General features: G+C 47.6%; 1 protein-coding gene across 1 annotated transcript in view; it reads left to right on the forward strand.

The window, feature by feature from the left end:
• The first annotated feature begins 913 nt into the window (after positions 1 to 913).
• Positions 914 to 17937, forward strand: part of RPN1 (ribophorin I) — a 17733-nt gene continuing 709 nt past the window's right edge. The window contains exons 1-9 of the mRNA XM_024763388.1: positions 914 to 1252; positions 4285 to 4349; positions 5810 to 6116; positions 9520 to 9729; positions 10751 to 10943; positions 12021 to 12120; positions 12911 to 13049; positions 13289 to 13408; positions 16646 to 16891. Coding sequence (XP_024619156.1) covers positions 956 to 1252; positions 4285 to 4349; positions 5810 to 6116; positions 9520 to 9729; positions 10751 to 10943; positions 12021 to 12120; positions 12911 to 13049; positions 13289 to 13408; positions 16646 to 16891 — 1677 coding nt within the window. The 5' untranslated portion in view covers positions 914 to 955. The remainder of the gene's footprint in view (positions 1253 to 4284; positions 4350 to 5809; positions 6117 to 9519; positions 9730 to 10750; positions 10944 to 12020; positions 12121 to 12910; positions 13050 to 13288; positions 13409 to 16645; positions 16892 to 17937) is intronic.

Here is a 17937-nt window from a genome sequence, read left to right on the forward strand (position 1 = left end):
TTTTGCGGTACGCAGGTCTCTCACTGTTGTGGCCTCTCCCGTTGCGGAGCACAGGCTCCGGACGCGCAGGCTCAGCGGCCATGGCTCACGGGCCCAGCCGCTCCGCGGCATGTGGGATCTTCCCGGACCGGGGCACGAACCCGTGTCCCCAGCATCGTTAGACGGATTCTCAACCACTGCGCCACCAGGGAAGCCCCCTCCTCTATTTTTGAGAAGAGCCTGTGCTTGCAGAGTGGGAGGCGTTGAAGAAGCAGACACGGAGAAGCTGGGGATCATAGCGGGACCCTGGCCAGCTCTGCAGGCCTCCCAGCGCACATGACTCAGTTCTGCAGTTTTCAGGTGTAGTTGCTGCCTTCAGATTCCAGCTTCTGGGAGAGCGAGTAGTCTGGCCTAGATTGGGTCTCGTTCCCCCAAACGGAACTAATGCAAGTTCCTCAAAAGGATTGTGGAGTTCTGTGGCCCAGACTGCTCACCGTCTACAAGACATCTTCCCTCTCATTCTTCCACAACAGAAGTATGTTCTCTGTTAAAAGGATGTCTTACTGCCTCTCTTTCGGATGGGTATGCAACTTAAAGCTCAATAAATGTTTCTTGAGGGAGTGAAAGGATGAATTAATAAAGAGAATGAAAATGGCTTCATGTTTAACGGAGAATTTGGGGGCAGTACTTTCTAAGCTAAAAAGTAACATACCGTTCACTCATCATCAGCACTTCTTGTGGACAGACGCAGTCTGTGCTCCTCCTTTGTCTTTGCCAGTGTTACCTCTGTGGGAGAGCGGTGGGGAGACCAGGGCGCCTTCCAGGGACCGGAGACCGGCCAGTGCACGCAAGCAGGCGCCCGGCGGGCCGCCCGTTGCCATGGAGACGGGGTCCTCGCCCCTGGGCGCCGCCATCTTGGGGCGCCAGCGGGCCCAATGGGCGGCTGCGCCGTGGCGGACACGGGGTACGCGCGCGGATGGGCCACCCGCGGCCCAGCTCAGTCACGGCCATGGAGGCGCCCGCTGCTCGCCTGTTGCCGCTGCTGCTGCTGATCTGGGCCTGGGCCCCGGCGCCGGGCCGCGCCTCCGCGGAGGCGCCGCCGCTGATCAACGAGGACGTGAAGCGCACTGTGGACCTGAGCAGCCACTTGGCCAAGGTGACGGCCGAGGTGGTCCTGGCGCACGCGGGCGGTAGCTCCTCGTCCCGCGTCGCCTCCTTCCTACTGGCTCTGGAGCCCGAGCTGGAGGCCCGGCTGGCGTACCTCGGCGTGCAGGTGAGCTGGGCCCGGGGACACGGGCCGGCCGGGAGGACTGGCGCCCGTCCCCGCCCCGGACACGTCAGCCCCGGCCGGCGGCGCAGGCGGCTGGGCCCGTGGCCTGCGGGGGCGCCGCGCGGTGGTGCGGCCGGAGCGCGGATTCGCCAGGGAGCTGGGCTCCGTCCAGTGCGATCGCAAATGGAGCAGCTCCCCTGCTTCCAAGTTTGGAATCGTTTGAAACCGCTGTTAATATAACGCACTTCTTACGGTTGCGAACGGCGGCTTCAAAAGATTTCCTTTTCCTTAAAGTTAGTTTAAAAACTCCTGCAAGTAATACAGTAAAGAAAGGGAAAGTCCAGTTCTCTCCCTCCCCCCGACCGGTTCTCATTCTTACAGTAACGCAGTAAATGCCTCCCAACTTTGCTTCTGTTCTTCCATGCATTTCAGTGGTCATTTTTATGCCTCTCAAGGAAGCAGTGTTGGCTTTGGGAATAGAGGGAATATACGTATACAGAGGTTTGCCTTCTATTACTGTTTTCCTTAAACAGCATCCATTAAGTGGTTACCCAGTTATTGGTTTGGAGAATAGTCATTCCAGTGTCGTATTTCTTCTTAGCATACCTGACTGCTGAATTTGGAGCTATAAAGTTACCTTTATGGAGATCATGCTTCCGAAATGACTCCTGTTCCCTTATCATGCTTTGTCCATGATGAAACACGCAGTTTTGCTTAAAGGTTTGTGGAAGGATGGATTAAAACTTCATTTGAATGTTCTGAATGTTAAATCCCATTCTTTTATGAAAGCAAGTTATCATTTAGTGAGGTTGCCACAGTATAACAAGACGACAGCAGAAGCTATCTGGCCATCATGCCGGAGAGCACTTAACTGGTGTCTTAACTGAAAACTTACTTTGTGTCGGGTATCGTGGTAGGTATTTTAAGTACATTCTCATTTAACTCTCATAAGAGCCCTTCGAGGTGTATTGTTACTGCTGGTGAGGACTGCAGTCTGGGAGGTTAAGTTGTTTAACCTACATGATGTCTTAGAATAAAGTCAGGTTAGTTTCTTTCACCTTTGTGTGTTCTTCACTGTACGACATTGCCTCTTGTGGCCTAGATGGTGTGAGGTAGGGTTCTGTTGGGGTGTAAAACCTGTGGTCCCATCACCAGGTTTATTCAGAACCATTTTTTGATTTGTAGTCCAAGAGCGAGATGAGTCAAACGGGTGTATGTGCTCCCTTGTACCCCTATCCCAATGGGAAACGTAACTGGATGATAAACTTAACCAAGGGATGTGTATTTTCCATCTCTTTGGTGAGGTTGCTGGAAATTGTTTCAGTGAATTATCTTCAACACTACATGTAGAAGTTTAGGAACTGGTAGAGGAGGCCGTGATGATGGTTCCTTGTCTTTTTACTACCAAAGACTTATCTTACTATTTTTGCTTTCATTTTGATCCTATATTTGAAATATTTTGTTTCTCTAACCTTCTATTAGATTACACATTGAATCTAGTAAATATTTAGAAGTGATAGTAAGTATTTCTTAGGACAAATCAACACATAACTGAACAATGAGAGTTCCTGATAAGCACAGGTATACTAGAATGTTCCCACTGTGATAGGATTCTAGTAAAAGTAGTGAAATTTGTTGTTTTTATCAGGCTGTACACCTTTGTTGAGGATGATTGTATGATAACTTTTAGGCTTTTTGAAATATGACAAATAGCTTTCTCATTATAGCTTTGTATACCCGATTGGGAATCACTGGTCCAGTCTTAAAAGGTGGTCTTAAATTTTTTTTCTTTTGGTGGAGGTTGGGTTGGCAAAGAGATCAGTGCTGTGTGCGTAAGTTTTTCCCTTGGAATCTGTTCCACAGTCTCATTCAAGATGCCTACTCTTTCTCAGAAAGACCCTGCAGCCTGCCGGAGTTGGCATCCTTTTCCTGGTTGCACAGCTGGTTGCAATGAAGGATAAGAATAAAAGAGTGTGCCACACAGTAACCATTGCTTTTGCCACTGTTAACTTCTTTTGCGCAACTAAAATCAGTTTTGGTTATGCGTGAGACTTTTCTTCTACAACAATAAATAGGGACTTCCCTGGTAGTGCAGTGGTTAAGAATCCACCTGCCAGTGCAGGGGACACGGGTTCAAGCCCTGGTCCAGGAATATCCCACATGTTGCGGAGCAACTAAGCTCGTGTGCCACAACTACTGAGCCTACGCTCTACAGCCCTTGAGCCACAACTACTGAGCCCATGCGCCGCAACTACTGAAGCCCGCACTGCACACTCCAGGGCCTGCGTGCCGCAGCAAGAGAAGCCACCGCAACGAGAAGCCCGCGCACCGCAACGAAGAGTAGCCCCTGCTCGCCACAACTAGAGAAAGCCCTTGCGCAGCAACGAAGAGCCAACGCAGCCAAAATAAAAAATGAAAAAATAAAAGTAGTAAACAATACTGGGACTTTTTCTATGCATAGGCATATTGGAATGTAAATGAAGAAGAAAACGTCCAGAAAGAAACCTTTCTGGCCTTTCTGTTTGGAAGTGTAAACTGTATTTGGAAGCGTAATTTTAATTTGTATGTGTGTATTTGATCATTCAGGAAAATATTATGATTTTCTAGAGCATATCATACAGCTTATTCAGTGCCAAAGTAGGTCTTTTTTTTTTTTTTTTTTTTTTTTTTTTTGCGGTACGCGGGCGTCTCACTGTTGTGGCCTCTCCCGTTGCGGAGCACAGGCTCTGGACGCGCAGGCTCAGCGGTCATGGCTCACGGGCCCAGCCGCTCCACGGCATGTGGGATCCTCCCGGACCGGGGCACGAACCCGTGTCCCCTGCATCGGCAGGCGGACTCTCAACCACTGCGCCACCAGGGAAGCCCCAAAAGTAGGTCTTGTGACAGTGTTCTTGTATTTCACTTGAAAAATTGTTACTGAAACCAGCAAAGTTCTGGTGGTTTGAATGTTTTAATGTGGACTTCTGCGGCAGTTAGTTAATTGTTGACTCAAAATTTAGAGACTAAAAAGAATAACTTCCTTTGTCCTTTTACAGGTGAAGGGAGAGGATGAGGAAGAGAACAATCTGGAAGTACGAGAAACCAAAATTAAGGGTAAAAGGTAAGGTAACGGTCAGCGTATCTGTGTCTGTCTTGCCTTGTCTGGTTGTAGGTTATCACATCAGGGCTGGAATCATAACTAGGAGAGTCGCTTAGAATGGGCCCAGCGTGTTAGAGGCTGTCTCAGTTAGTAGAGTGTGTGGTAGCAGGCGACAGGCTCCCTGCATTCTGGACCCGTTTATGATGTCTTTTCTGACTCCTGGTGCTGAAACTGGACTCCCCTGAGAGTGGCAGTGTGTTTCACAACAGGAAAGTAGTTACTTCCATGCCAGATCAGGTCTCTAATCTATGGGGGTAGCGATCCCCAGCCAATAGATGGGAAACTGGTGGGTGGGACCTGCGGGCTGTTTGCCTCAGCAGACACCCTCCCATCACTGCTTGGCTACCGTCCTGTTTCCAAGGGGTAGACAGCCTCACCACACCTCCTCGCCAGCCTTCACGGCGCTGAAAGTGATGCCTTTTATTTTATTTTATTATTTTTTAAAATTTTTGGCTGTGTTGGGTCTTTGTTACTGCGTGGGCTTTCTCTAGTGGCAGTGAGCGGGGGCTGCTCTTCGTTGTGGTGCGCGGGCTTCTCATTGCGGTGGCTTCCCTTGTTGCGGAGCACAGGCTCTAGGGTGTGCGGGCTTCAGTAGTTGTGGCACGCGGGCTCTAGAGCGCAGGCTCGGTAGTTGTGGCGCACGGGCTTAGTTACTCCGCGGCATGTGAGATCTTCCCGGACCAGGGCTCGAACCCGTGTCTCTTGTGTTGGCAGGCAGATTCTTAACCACTGTGCCACCAGGGAAGCCCAGAAGTGATGCTTTTTCACGGGAGGTAGACTGAGCTCTTTGAACATGAAGCCTGGGTTTGAACTTGCCTTCTTCTCTGCTCTAACCTCAGTACCTAGCAGGGGGCCTGGCACTTGTTATTTATTTTAAAGCACTTTACTAAGGATAGTTTTCAAACACACGTTAAAAAGCAGGAAGGGACTTCCCTGGTGGCGCAGCGGTTAAGAATCCGCCTGCCAATGCAGGGGACACCAGGGTTCAAGCCCTGGTCCAGGAAGATACCACATGCTGTGGAGCAACTAAGCCTGTGCGCCACAACTACTGAGCCCGCAAGCCACAACTACTGAGCCCGTGCACCACAACTACTGAAGCCCGCGCGCCTAGAGCCCGTGCTCCGCAACAAGAGAAGCCACCGCAATGAGAAGCCCGCACGCCGCAACGAAGAGTAGCCCCCGCTCACTGCAACTAGAGAAAGCCCGCGTGCAGCAACAAAGACCCAACCCAGCCAAACATAAAATAAATAAATAAATGCCAAATAAATAAATTTTAAAAGAGGCTTAAATTAATAGGTTGAAGGTATCTCTTAGAAGTAACTGCTTTTATCTTGGTACAAAATTTTGCTGTGATTTTAAGCTGCTGTACTCTTTTCAGCTTCTTGGTCTCTCTTAATTGTTTCTCCTCATCCTTGCTCCAGCGGGAGATTCTTCACCGTCAAGCTCCCAGTCGCTCTTGATCCCGGGGCCAAGGTTTCAGTCATTGTGGAAGCCGTTTATACCCATGTGCTTCAGCCATATCCAACCCAGATCACCCAGTCGGAGAAACAGTTTGTGGTGTTTGAAGGGAACCATTATTTCTACTCTCCCTACCCGACCAAGACACAAACCATGCGTGTGAAACTCGCCTCCCGAAACGTGGAGAGCTACACCAAGTTGGGGAACCCCACGCGCTCCGAGGACCTCCTGGATTACGGACCTTTCCGCGATGTCCCTGCCTATAGTCAGGTGGGCCCTTGTGGAGTCCAGGCCACCCCTGTCCGCTGCAGAGCATATCTCCTACGGGGGTGACTATGCGTTGAGGGACTTGGGTGGGAATCCAAAGCACCATGTCAGATCATCCCCAGAGTTTTAACCTGCCGAGAAGTGGCTCCATGGGGCTCACTGTCCTCATTCTGGGAGTTCAGATAGAGGCTGGGGCTTGAGGAGGGCTTTCTAAAGGAGGTGGGAGTTGGGGGAGCAGGAAACCAGGCATTCTGGGCAGAGGCGATAGGGGGACAAAGGCACGGGGATGGGAAAACCTGAGCTGTGCTGGCCCTGGTGGCTGGGGTTAGCTGCTGGTGGTGTTGCTGAGCCTAGGGCGTGAGCCTTAAAGGCAGAGGGAGTGATGAAGGCGTAAAAAAGATGTTGTTCTTATGGCACGTTTCAAACACACAGAAGTATAGAGTATCGTAAACGGACAGCCATCTCAGTCACTGAGATTCAGTGGTTGTCAGGCTATTGCTACAATGCTTCAGCCGTCCTTTCTCTATCTTTTCTTTGCTCTGTACTTTCAGGGTAGAGTTTTTGAAGTACAAGTTTTCAAATCAAAGCATATAAACATTTAAAAATCTCTTGCTGTACTGCCAAATGCTTTTTCAGAAAATTTAGCCAATTTATTATGGCACCAGCACTATGGAACCGCCAGTTTCCCCATAGCCGTGCCGGTATTGGCGTTAAATGCTGTTAACTACAATTATAATAAAATAACAAAACAAAATAACCTCATCTTGTCTACTTCTTGGACTTTTGGGAAAGAAGGGTGTTTTTCTGGTTCTTTTGGCCTTTAACTTTTTCTGTTTCTTCCATTTTTAAGGAGATTAAATTGACATACAGCCCTGAGTAAGTTCAAGGTGTACAGCGTCGTGATTTGACTTATATCACGAAGTGATGATTGCAGGCGCTAGCACATGTGCGTCATCTCATACAGAAACAAAACTAGAGAAACAGACACTGTTCAGACCTCGGCTCCAGTTTCGGTGCTTCGTATATAAATGATAGGGAACGAGGGGCCGTGAAATTAACATTGAAAAAAGTTAAGGAAACAGAAAAAAAAATTTTTCCTGTGATAAGAACTCTTAGGATTTACTCTCTTAGCTTTCATACGGAAGGTACAGCAGTGCTAATTATATTCATCACGTTGTACGTCACATCCCTAGTACTTACTTATGTTACAGCTGGAAGTTTGGACCTTTTGACCACCTTCCTCCAATTCTCTCTCCGTCCCGCCTCTGCCTCTGGGGCCCACAAATCTGATCTCTTTCTCTATGAGTTTGTTTGTTTGGTTTTTGGTTTTCGAAGTGTAATTGACCTACAACACTATGTTAGTTCCTGTTATACAATATATTGATTCAGTCTTTCTGTACATTTCAAAACGATCGCCACCATAAGTGCAGTTAGGATATGTCACCATACAAAGATATTATGTAGTTATTGACTTCCCCACACTGTACATTTCATACTTGTCTCATTTATTTTGCAACTGGAAGGTTGTACCTCTTAATGCGCCTCACCTATTTCTCTCCCTCCCTGACCCCCCTCTCCCCTCTGGCAACCACCTGTTTGTTCTCTATATCTATAACTCTGTTTCTATTTTGTTCATTTGTTTTCTAGATTCCACATATAAGTGAAATCATACAGTATTTGTCTTTTTCTGATTTATTTCATTTAGCATAGTGCCCTCTAGATCCATCCATGTTGTCACAAATGGCAAGATTCCATTCTTTTTTATGCCTGAATAGTGTTCCACTGTGTGTGTGTGTGTATCTCACATCTTCTTTACCCATTCATCTATTGATGGGCACTTAGGTTGCTTCTGTATCTTGGCTGTTGTAAATGATGCTGCTATGAACTTTGAGGTGCATATAACTTTTCTAATGAGTGTTTTTCATTTTGTTTGGATAAATACCCAGGAGTAGAATTGCTGGGTCATATGGTGGTTGTATTTTTAATTTTTTAAGGAATATCCGTCCTGTTTTCTGTTGTGGCTGCCCCGGTTTACATTCCCAGCACTAGTGCATGAGGTTTCCTTTTTCTCTACATCCTCACTAACGCTTGTTATTTATTATCTTTTGATAATAGCCATTCTGACATATGTGAAGGGATAGCACCTCATCGTGGTTTTGATCTGCATTTGCCTGCCTGATGATGTGTGATGTTGAGCATCTTCTCATTTGCCTGTTGGCTGGCTGAATATCTTCCTTGGAAAAATGTCTCCTCAGATCCTCTGCCCATTTGTAAATTGGGTCCTTTGTTTTTTGATGTCAGGTTGTAGGAGTTCTTTGTACAGTTTGGATGTTAATCCCCTATTGGCTGTATCATTTGCAAATATCTTCTTCCATTCAGTAGGCAACCTTTTCGTTTTGTTGGTAGTTTCCTTAGCTGTACAAAAGCTTTTTAATTTGATGTTTTTCTGGTCTTTTTGTAATTTTACTTTTAAAAATTTTTGTTATTCAGTTTATTTAAATTAAAAAGAAACAAAACAGTTCACCCATTTCTCCCACCCATGCCTCTGGCAACCACCATTCTGTATCTGTGACCAGAAAGATTTCTTAATACTAACTGCCGGGCCTCTGGGTGTTTTATTTGTAAAATTGGGGATAAGTAGTAATTACTTCGTTGTGATGTTCTGAGGATTAAATGAAATTATGTGCTTATTCAGAGCTCATAAAGAGTGCCTGATACATACATACATGTCAACTCCATAAATGTTATCTTAAAAAGTCTCTTCTGTGAACTTTTCTAGATGAATTTTCTTCAGGTTAGAACAATCCAGTAATGCTACGTGTCTCCCTCAGTTATGAGTTATTTGTTAGCTCACTGGTGAGAGGTTATGTCTTCTCTATTAGATCTTATATTTATTTCCTAGTTACAGTTTTTCTTTATTTACAGCTTAAGATTTTATTTTATTTTAAAACTGTAAAAACTGCTTTAAAAAATCAATTTAAAAAGCTCATTTGCAGAAATTTGGAAAATAAAAACTACAAGGAGAAAGTAGAAATAATCTGTAATTCTGTTTCCTATCTGTGTTGAGATTCTCATGTATCTCAGTTCAGGTTCTGTTTTCTTTTTCTCACATAGTCGCTATAAAATAACGAGTATAGACAATTTTGTTTGTAAAACAAATGATGTTTATGTTGGAACCTAAAACAGCTTTGTGTATTCTATCTTTCCAATTAATAATATATCGTGAATATTTCCATGTCATTACGTTAGAGACAGCACAATTTAACCATTCTGTTGCATACATTAGATGTGTCACAGTTTATCCGTCCTGGTACTGATGTATAGGTTGTTTCCAACCAATTTGCTTTAAGCTAGTGTTGATCCCTCTGTCGCCAAACTTTGAGCTGCTTGTTTCCTTCCTCTCCAGGACACTTTTAAAGTACATTCTGAGAACAACAGCCCTTTCCTGACCATCACCAGCATGACCCGAGTCATCGAGGTCTCCCACTGGGGTAACATTGCTGTGGAGGAAAACGTGGACCTGAAGCACACAGGCGCTGTGCTGAAGGGGCCTTTTTCGCGCTATGATTACCAGAGACAGCCAGATAGTGGAGTCTCCTCCATCCGTTCTTTTAAGGTATGGACTGTTGGACTTGGACATTGGGGAAAGTATGACTATCACATCTGTCCTTTCCTTTGCTTTTTGAAAGTAGCTAATTATGGACAGTCGTCGGGATTGACTGGTGTTCAGGTAGTTGAGTGACGGTGTTAGAACCAACAGAATGTTAAAAAAAAAAATGGCCTCCAGGAATTCCCTGTCGGTCCAGTGGTTAGGACTTGGCATGTTCACTGCTGTGGCCCAGGTTCAATCCCTGGTGGGGGAACTAGCATCAAGGCCAAAAAAAAAAAAAAAAGCCCCCATTTATATAAGTCAGTCATGTTTTTTAAAGAAAATTTGAATAATGGAAAAAGGAAAAACAAACCCAGGCACTAGTTTTGCCGACACTCTTTAATATATTTCCTTTTTCTTTTATAATACTGTTTTTAAAAAACATTTGATCGTATTGCATATACGGTTTTGTATCTTTTTATGTCTTATAAATGAAATCCTAGAAGCATTTTCACGTACTTAAGTATTACAGAAGCGCTCACTGTGCGAACAGAGGCATTACATTTTCCTCTCAATTATCAAAATTTGCTTACAGATTTGGAAATAAATAATTAAAAATAAGTAAAGATTTAAAAAAATTAGTTAAAAATATTAGGTGAAGAAACCCCTTTCATAAGTAAACCATAAACCACCTAGCGATTTCATGTGATTTCCTCCATCTTTAGTTTGCTCGCCTGCAAAATAACTTACAGATTATTTTTACCTTTGTATTAAGTCTTTAGCATTTGCAAAGGTATTTATGAGTCTGTTATTTACTGTTTAGAAGAATTTGGCTATTTACCAACGTTGACTGAGAAGCAGATGAGGTATCTAGATATTCTGGAGCCTTTGGGGGGAAGTTAGACTTTGCTCGGGCTGTTCACAGTTTGGAGACCATGAAGTAGTGATGTGATGGAGAGCCTGGTGCAGGAAGTCTCTTCTGGACTTAGGATCGCTTCCTCCGCGTCAGTGTCTGGGGCCTTCAGAAGGTGTGCTCGCTCTCTTGCAGACCATCCTCCCTGCTGCTGCACAGGACGTTTATTACCGGGATGAGATCGGCAACGTTTCCACCAGCCACCTTCTTATTTTGGATGACTCCGTAGAGATGGAAATCCGGCCTCGCTTTCCTCTTTTCGGCGGGTGGAAGACCCATTACATCGTCGGCTACAACCTCCCAAGCTATGAGTACCTCTATAATTTGGGTCAGTTTTCAATCGTTAGGAAGTTGAAAAGGGAAAGACTGTCTTTTTCTTTAATTTTCTGTGGGTTTGTTTTGTGTTGTGTCGTGTGTGTGTGTGTGTGTGTGTGTGTGTGTGTGTGTGTGTGTGTGTCTGTGTGTGTGTGATAATTGCCAGTCCTTTTAGATGGGGAGAGGGTATTCTCTTGTCATTCTTAGGAAGGCTGGGATATCAGCAACAACTTTTCATGGGTGGGTAAAAATTACTGTTGTAAAAGTGATACCTGTGTATGGTAATCAATTCACATAGGACAGTAAAAAGCTTCTTCTTACCCCCAGTTCTAGCATAAGAAGGAACTGCTTAAATTCTTTAAATTTGAAATATTTAAAAAATAAAAAATTCAGAGAATAATAAACACTTTTACACAAGCACCCAGAACTATTGATTATAAACATTTTGTCATATTTCCAAGTCTTTCTTTTTAAAACCTTTTTAATGCAAAATAAAATCTAGTAAATCACACAAATGTAAAGTTCAGTAAATTATAAGAGGAGCACCTTATAACCATCACTCAGGTCAAGAAAGTGAAATTGGCCAGCCACTCAGAAGGCCCTCATGTACCTCCTCTTTTCCCCACAACAGCGATCACCGTCCTGGCTTTTGGGAGACACTCTCTTGAATTTCTTCATCGTTCTATCACCCATTTGTATGTCTCTAGATACTCTAGTTCTGCGTTTTTCAAAAAAGTTGATTTGTCTTGTCAGCCTCTAGTAATCAACAGTTTCCTCCTCCATCTGTTTTCCTCGTGGTTTAGCTGTTGAAGAAGTTGACCTTATTTGTAGTGTAGCCCATGGTCTGGATTTTGCTGATTGCGGGTCAGAGTGCAGGGCAGCACGTCCCTCTGTCTTCCGTATTTCTAGCCCATTGACAGCTGTCTCTGGAGCCTGATCAGACTCAGCTGATGCGTTCTTTCATTGAAGGCACACAGTCGGTGGTGGCTGGTGTCTCCTTTTGTGACGTTCAGGGCCTAGATTCTAGTACTTTACTTAGGAGAAAGACACGCACGAAACCAGTCACAGCTATGTCTGCTTGACCCTCCAGGAGACCAGTATGCATTGAAGATGAGGCTTGTGGACCACGTGTTTGATGAACAAGTGATAGACTCTCTGACTGTGAAAATCATCCTGCCAGAAGGGGCCAAGTGAGTCTGACCTCCCTTCCTGTCTCCCTTCCTGGTGGTGCCCTCTTGGCACCTCAGTGGGACGTTGGGTTCTAGGGCGCAGAGGAGGGGCTTCCAGTGGAGCTTAAACTGAGACATTTGACTCAGTGAGGGCACAAGATGCACTTATGAGCTATCCCAACACAGCCCTTTCTGTGACAGGGGCAGGATTCATAGCAGGCCAGAGTGATGGCCTGAGTCCGATGAGGTTACTGGCAAAAGGAAAGAACCACAAAGTTGAGGCAGCTGGGTGGCCTTGGGCTGTGCTCCTAGGAAGGGGAGGGATAGTGGAGAGGGCTTTGTCTTGTCCTGGGCGTGTCACACCAGGTTCAGAAGGGGTGGGGGGAGGGTGGTCTCAGATGGTATATCAGGTTCCATGGTTATAAACAGAGGGAGCTGTCTTTGGCCAGTTTAAGCAGAAAGGAAGGAATCTGGAAGGGTAAGGGATCTCATCAAATGTTGGCCTAAGTTGAAGAACCAGGCTTGGGAAAGGACAGGGCCACAGCGTCTCTAGGAGTCCACTTGGCAGAAACCAGTTGACACTCACAGGGCCCCCTGCCCTTGGCATGGGCGACAAAACATTCCCATACCCAGGGCTTTCTGACAGTGGGTCCGCGGCCTCAGGGGGTGGGGTGTTCCCTGTGATGGGAGGGGAGCAGAGCGGAGTAGAACTCGTGACCCTGGAAGACCCCTTGGGCCTTGGATCCTCACTGTGAACCCAGTTGGTCAATGCCGTTTGTCTGAGGCTCAGTTTCCTCCCATTGGCATCTAGAAACATCCAAGTGGACAGTCCCTATGAGATCAGCCGAGCCCCTGATGAGCTGCACTACACCTACCTGGACACGTTTGGCCGCCCCGTGATCGTGGCCCACAAGAAAAACCTGGTGGAACAGCACATTCAGGACATGGTGGTATGCGCTCCACAGCCCTGCCTCCCAGGCCTCCTCCCTGGACAGTGGCTGCAGGCTCAGGGACTTGCCATCCTCTCCTCCTTGCCTGGAGTGGTTTGGGCACAGCCGCCTGTGGGGGCGGGGCTGGGGCAGATGGCGGGGGCAGCCCGGACAGTTGTAGGCCTGGCGAGGCCCCTTCGCCCCCAGGTCTCCAAGTCCGGGTGGACCCGTGTGTCAGCGTGTGTTCCTGGCTCCCCCAGGTGCACTACACCTTCAACAAGGTGCTCATGCTGCAGGAGCCCCTGCTGGTGGTGGCTGCCTTCTACGTCCTGTTCTTTACCGTCATCGTCTACGTCAGGCTGGACTTCTCCATCACAAAGGTACCCAACTCGGCCGTCTGCAGTGCGTGCTTGACTCGCTTTCCTAGCGCCCGGCCACGCGACATACGCCTCTGCCCTGCCTGTGGCCTCAGCTGACCGTTACCCTAGAGACCCCTCCTTTTGTTGCTATGGTCACGGACATGTGCTGTTGAAGGAGACAGGTTGCTGCTGGCGGCCAGTTCCGTGGGGAGAGGCGGTGGGCAGAGCGTGTGCCCAGAAAGGCTCACGGGGAAGTGACTGGCAGAAGAGGTGGGGCGGGGCCTTTGGCTGGAGGGAGCAGCTTGTGGCACAGCATGGCAGGCTTTCGCTGGGGCCTGTGGGTGGCAGTTGGTACGAATGAGCAAGGACGTTGGTCTGGCTGGTTCCGTAGACCAGCGAGGCTGCCCCGGGGTAGGGGTGCCACTGGGGCAGCTGCTCACCTTGTCACGCAGAAGGGCTGAGTCTAGGTTTTACTGTGACATATCCCCATTTCCTAAGCTATAAAAATTGCTTTTTTATCAATTTAAAAAATCCCGAGTTTTAAAATAATTCTGCATTTAGACATTTTACAAGAATAGTAAAACGAACTCTGCACTCTTCACCTGGACGGAGTGGTTAACATTCGGCCTCTCTGTTGTACGTACTCTTCTGAGCCCTTTAAGTTGCCCGCCTCCCTTGAATACTTAGGTGTGCGCACAGCCTGACCCCAAGGGCCCCGTTTCAGCCAGGGCACGATGATCGAGGTCCGGAACGTGACGGTGCTCTAATAACAACCAGCACCCAGTCCAGGCTCCAATTTTGCTGATCGCCCCAAGGGTAACTTCTATAGCCATTATTTTTCATACTTGGGAATTCAGTTGAGGATGACGCGTTGCATTTAGTTGTCGTATTTCCTTAGTCTGCTTTAATCTGGGACATTCCTCAGCCTCGTGTGTACGTTAGGCTTCTTGTGTTTCTCCTTGAAATTCAGATTATGCATTTTTGGCAAGAACATTACGAAGTGGTGCTGTGTCTGCAGTGCATCACGTCGGGAGGTACCTGATGTCATTTGGTCCGGGGTCGGTGATACTGACTCTCCTTGGTTGAGTTGGTGCCTTTTTTGGTTTATTCACTGTAACGTTACTATTTTTCTTTGCAACTAATACATAATCTGTTTGAGGCTATATAAATATCATATATATTCACCCACTAGTTACAGTATTTATTACTAATTCTTACCTGAATCTGATAGTTGTGGTGGCTGAAAAACTATGGTGCCTTTTACCTTACTAGGTGGTTTTCTAGTATAAGGAAAAGCTTTTCTCGTGGTTGGTTGCTTCATTATTCGGTCGGATCCACGCGTTGTCTTATTGGATCACTGTCCACTGCGCCATTCCTTTCGATGCTCAAGTGTCCCAGGTTTGACTGTCTTTCCGTCTACGTCGTATTTCTGTGCACTTCCTGATTGTAGCGTGCAGCAGTACGTTTCCGGCGTTTCCTGTACTTTCTCCGAGCAGCTCCGGTTCCTTTCAGTGCAGAATGGTACCTGGAGACCATGATCTGGGAGCTGGTTGTGATCACTGCTCTTGGAGCATCTCTGCTCCTCAGCCCTTTCAGCAGACAGAGCCGGGAGATAAATACATGTGGTATTTGAAATATGAGTTATTCCAGTCTAACACCCCAGGGTTCTTTGCCTGGATCCCAACATCAGTGTGTTTGTTTATTTGCTGAAGTCTATAAACAAAACAAAACAGTTCCACAGTTGCTGCACTCATACCACTACAAACACCAAACCTACGAGTAGAGTGCCAGGTTTCTTGGCAGTTCTTTTTGTCTTTATTTTTTAAAATAAATTTATTTATTTTATTTATTTATTTTTGGCTGCACTGGGTCTTCACTGCTGCGTCCGGGCTTTCTCTAGTTGCGGCGAGCGGGGGCTACTCTTCGTTGCAGTGCGTGGGCTTCTCGTTGCGGTGGTTTCTCTTGTTGTGGAGCACGGGCTCGAGGCTCCTGGGCTTCAGTAGTTGTGGCACACGGGATCAGTAGTTGTGGCTCGCAGGCTCTAGAGTGTGGGCTCAGTAGTTGTGGTGCACGGGCTTAGTTGCTCCGTGGCATGCGGGATCTTCCGGTATCGGGGATCGAACCCATGTCCCTTGCATTGGCAGGTGGATTCTCAACCACTGTGCCACTAGGGAAGCCCTCTTTTTGTCTTTAGATTGAGACCATAGTGTCAGAGTACTGTGATCCCAAGGTAGTTGCTCTGTTCTTCTTTCCCTGGTTACTCATTTGAAAGGTATTAGGTTCATTGATGCTTGAATTTTATTCTGGTTTCTTCTTCCATCATTGGTAATATTTAATGTTGGCTGTGATACCGTAAAACACTAACAAAGTTCTAAATTGAGAACTTGAAAATGGTGTGGTTTCCTCCACCCTGTCCCACCCTGCCTTGTAGGGAACCATTTCATCAGTCCCCTAGGTAGCCTTTCTGATTTGTTTATTTTGCAAAAACAGGCAGATACTTCATTCTTATTTTCTTCTTCTGTACACAAAAGGTAGCAACAGCATATCTGTTTTTCACTGCTTTTTTCACTTAACTAACGTATCCTGAAAATCACTCGTATCAGTTCATAGAGAGCTTTCTTCCTTGTTATTTTTTTATAGCTGCAGAGGACTCTCTTGTATGGATAAGTCATAGTTTATTCAACTGATTTCCTGTGTACACATCTCTATTTTAAAGCTTTGATAATTTACTGAGGAAAAAAAAACTAAAAAAAACTAATTGTGGGCCAAATCGACCTTCTGCAGGCCAGAGTCAGCCTTTGAGCATGCCCGGTTAGGGCTTCTGCAGTAGCCCACTGGTTAGGGATTCTGGGGAGTACATGGGGCTGCGTCTGAAGGGCCTTGGCTGGCTAAGGAGCTTGGGCTTCATCCTTTAGGCCCTGGAAACACGTCCTGGAAGTCTTCCCCGGCCTGAGATGGAATTTCTTCTCTCTCAGCACCTCATACCCCTCTCACAGTGCACCCTGGCATTAGTATCCCTTTTATACCAGTGTGTCTGTCCTGCTGGACTTGGATGTGAACGTCTGCTTCATCTTCCTGTCCCCTGTCCTGCCCATTGCTGAACCGTTCCAGGGTCAGTGTCGGCAAGAGCGTGATTCTCTTGACTTTCCAAGATGGTGGCTTTTCTCGTTTGTGTGCTAGTGGTGGGTGCTCCTTGGGAGGAGAAGGTCGCAGTGGGCTCAGGGCTGGATGTCATCACACACGGTGTCTCTTCCCCAGGATCCGGCTGCAGAAGCCAGGATGAAGGTGGCCTGCATCACAGAGCAGGTCTTGACCCTGGTCAACAAGAGACTAGGTCTCTACCGTCACTTTGATGAGACAGTCAATAGGTACAAACAGTCCCGGGACGTGTCCACCCTCAACAGTGGCAAGAAGAGCCTGGAAACGGAGCACAAGGCCTTGGCCTCCGAGGTGGCGCTGCTGCAGTCCAGGCTGAAGACGGAGGGCTCCGACCTGTGCGACAGAGTAAGTGCCTGCCGTCACCGTGTCACCCGGCTCCTTCCTGCCTCGCCCAGCGTGGCCTTGCTCGCCGCTGGCCTGTGGGGTGGGCGCACCCAGTTATGGCCGCGTCGTGTGGTGCCGACCCTCGGGGTGGAACGAGGTTTGGGCTCTTGGTTGTGAGCTGGATTTGGAGGAAGTGCTGCTGGCCTCCACAGCACTGGTGTTGAGAGCAGCTGCTTCCTCTCCTGGAGGGAAGACTGGACGAGGCTCCAGATTGCTCGGGCTGCAGGGAGAAGCACCCAGACTTAGAATCGTGGGTTTGAATCCAGGCTCTGATTCAGACTTTCTGAACCTGAGCAGGTTGCCTAACTTGTGTGCCTCAGTTTCCTCATCTCTAAAATGGGGGAGCTGTTAATCCTTACTGAGCTCACAGCGGTCATGTGACATGAGTTAGTGCATGTGAAGCGCTGGGAACCCTGCCTAGGACGTGCTGCGTGAGTGCTTGGTGCCTGTAAGTGAGGCTGAGAGCCCCTGGGGTGCCCCTCTCCACGCGCCCCCACCCCTCCTGCTCCGTCTCCGCACCCGTGAAACCGCGTATCCGTGTGCCTGAGTATTTATTGTGCGTCAGCTCCCGAGGGGGCGGTGCCTCATCTGTCGTCACTGCTGTTTTCCAGTGTAGCGTCGTGCCTGGCTTCATGGCTCACAAGTATCTGTTGAGTGTTGAATCAATGTGGCTATAAAAGGCCTCAGCCTGACACCCAGTTGGTGATGACAGGAGTCGCCCGCCCGCGGCCGTTGGCCCTCTGCCCGACCAAATCCCCGGCCAAGTTTGGCCGTGGGAGGGAAGAGAACAGACGTTCACTGAGTGCCTGCATGTGTCCGGCACTGTGCCGGGGGGTGTCGGTGTTTCCACACTTGGTCCTTACAGTCTCTCCGCATCTGGGGCCGGGGGTGGTGAAGGGCCTGGCTCACAGGGGCCAGAGCTTGCGGGAACAGGCCTTACACGGGGTGAAGCTGGCCTCTCCCTCCACAGCAGCCCTTCTGCCCTGGGCGGCGGCGGGGGTGGGGGT

Source organism: Neophocaena asiaeorientalis, unplaced genomic scaffold (assembly GCF_003031525.2).
Source record: "Neophocaena asiaeorientalis asiaeorientalis breed wild unplaced genomic scaffold, Neophocaena_asiaeorientalis_V1.1 scaffold433, whole genome shotgun sequence".
In the NCBI taxonomy this organism is placed as follows: Eukaryota; Metazoa; Chordata; class Mammalia; order Artiodactyla; family Phocoenidae; genus Neophocaena; species Neophocaena asiaeorientalis.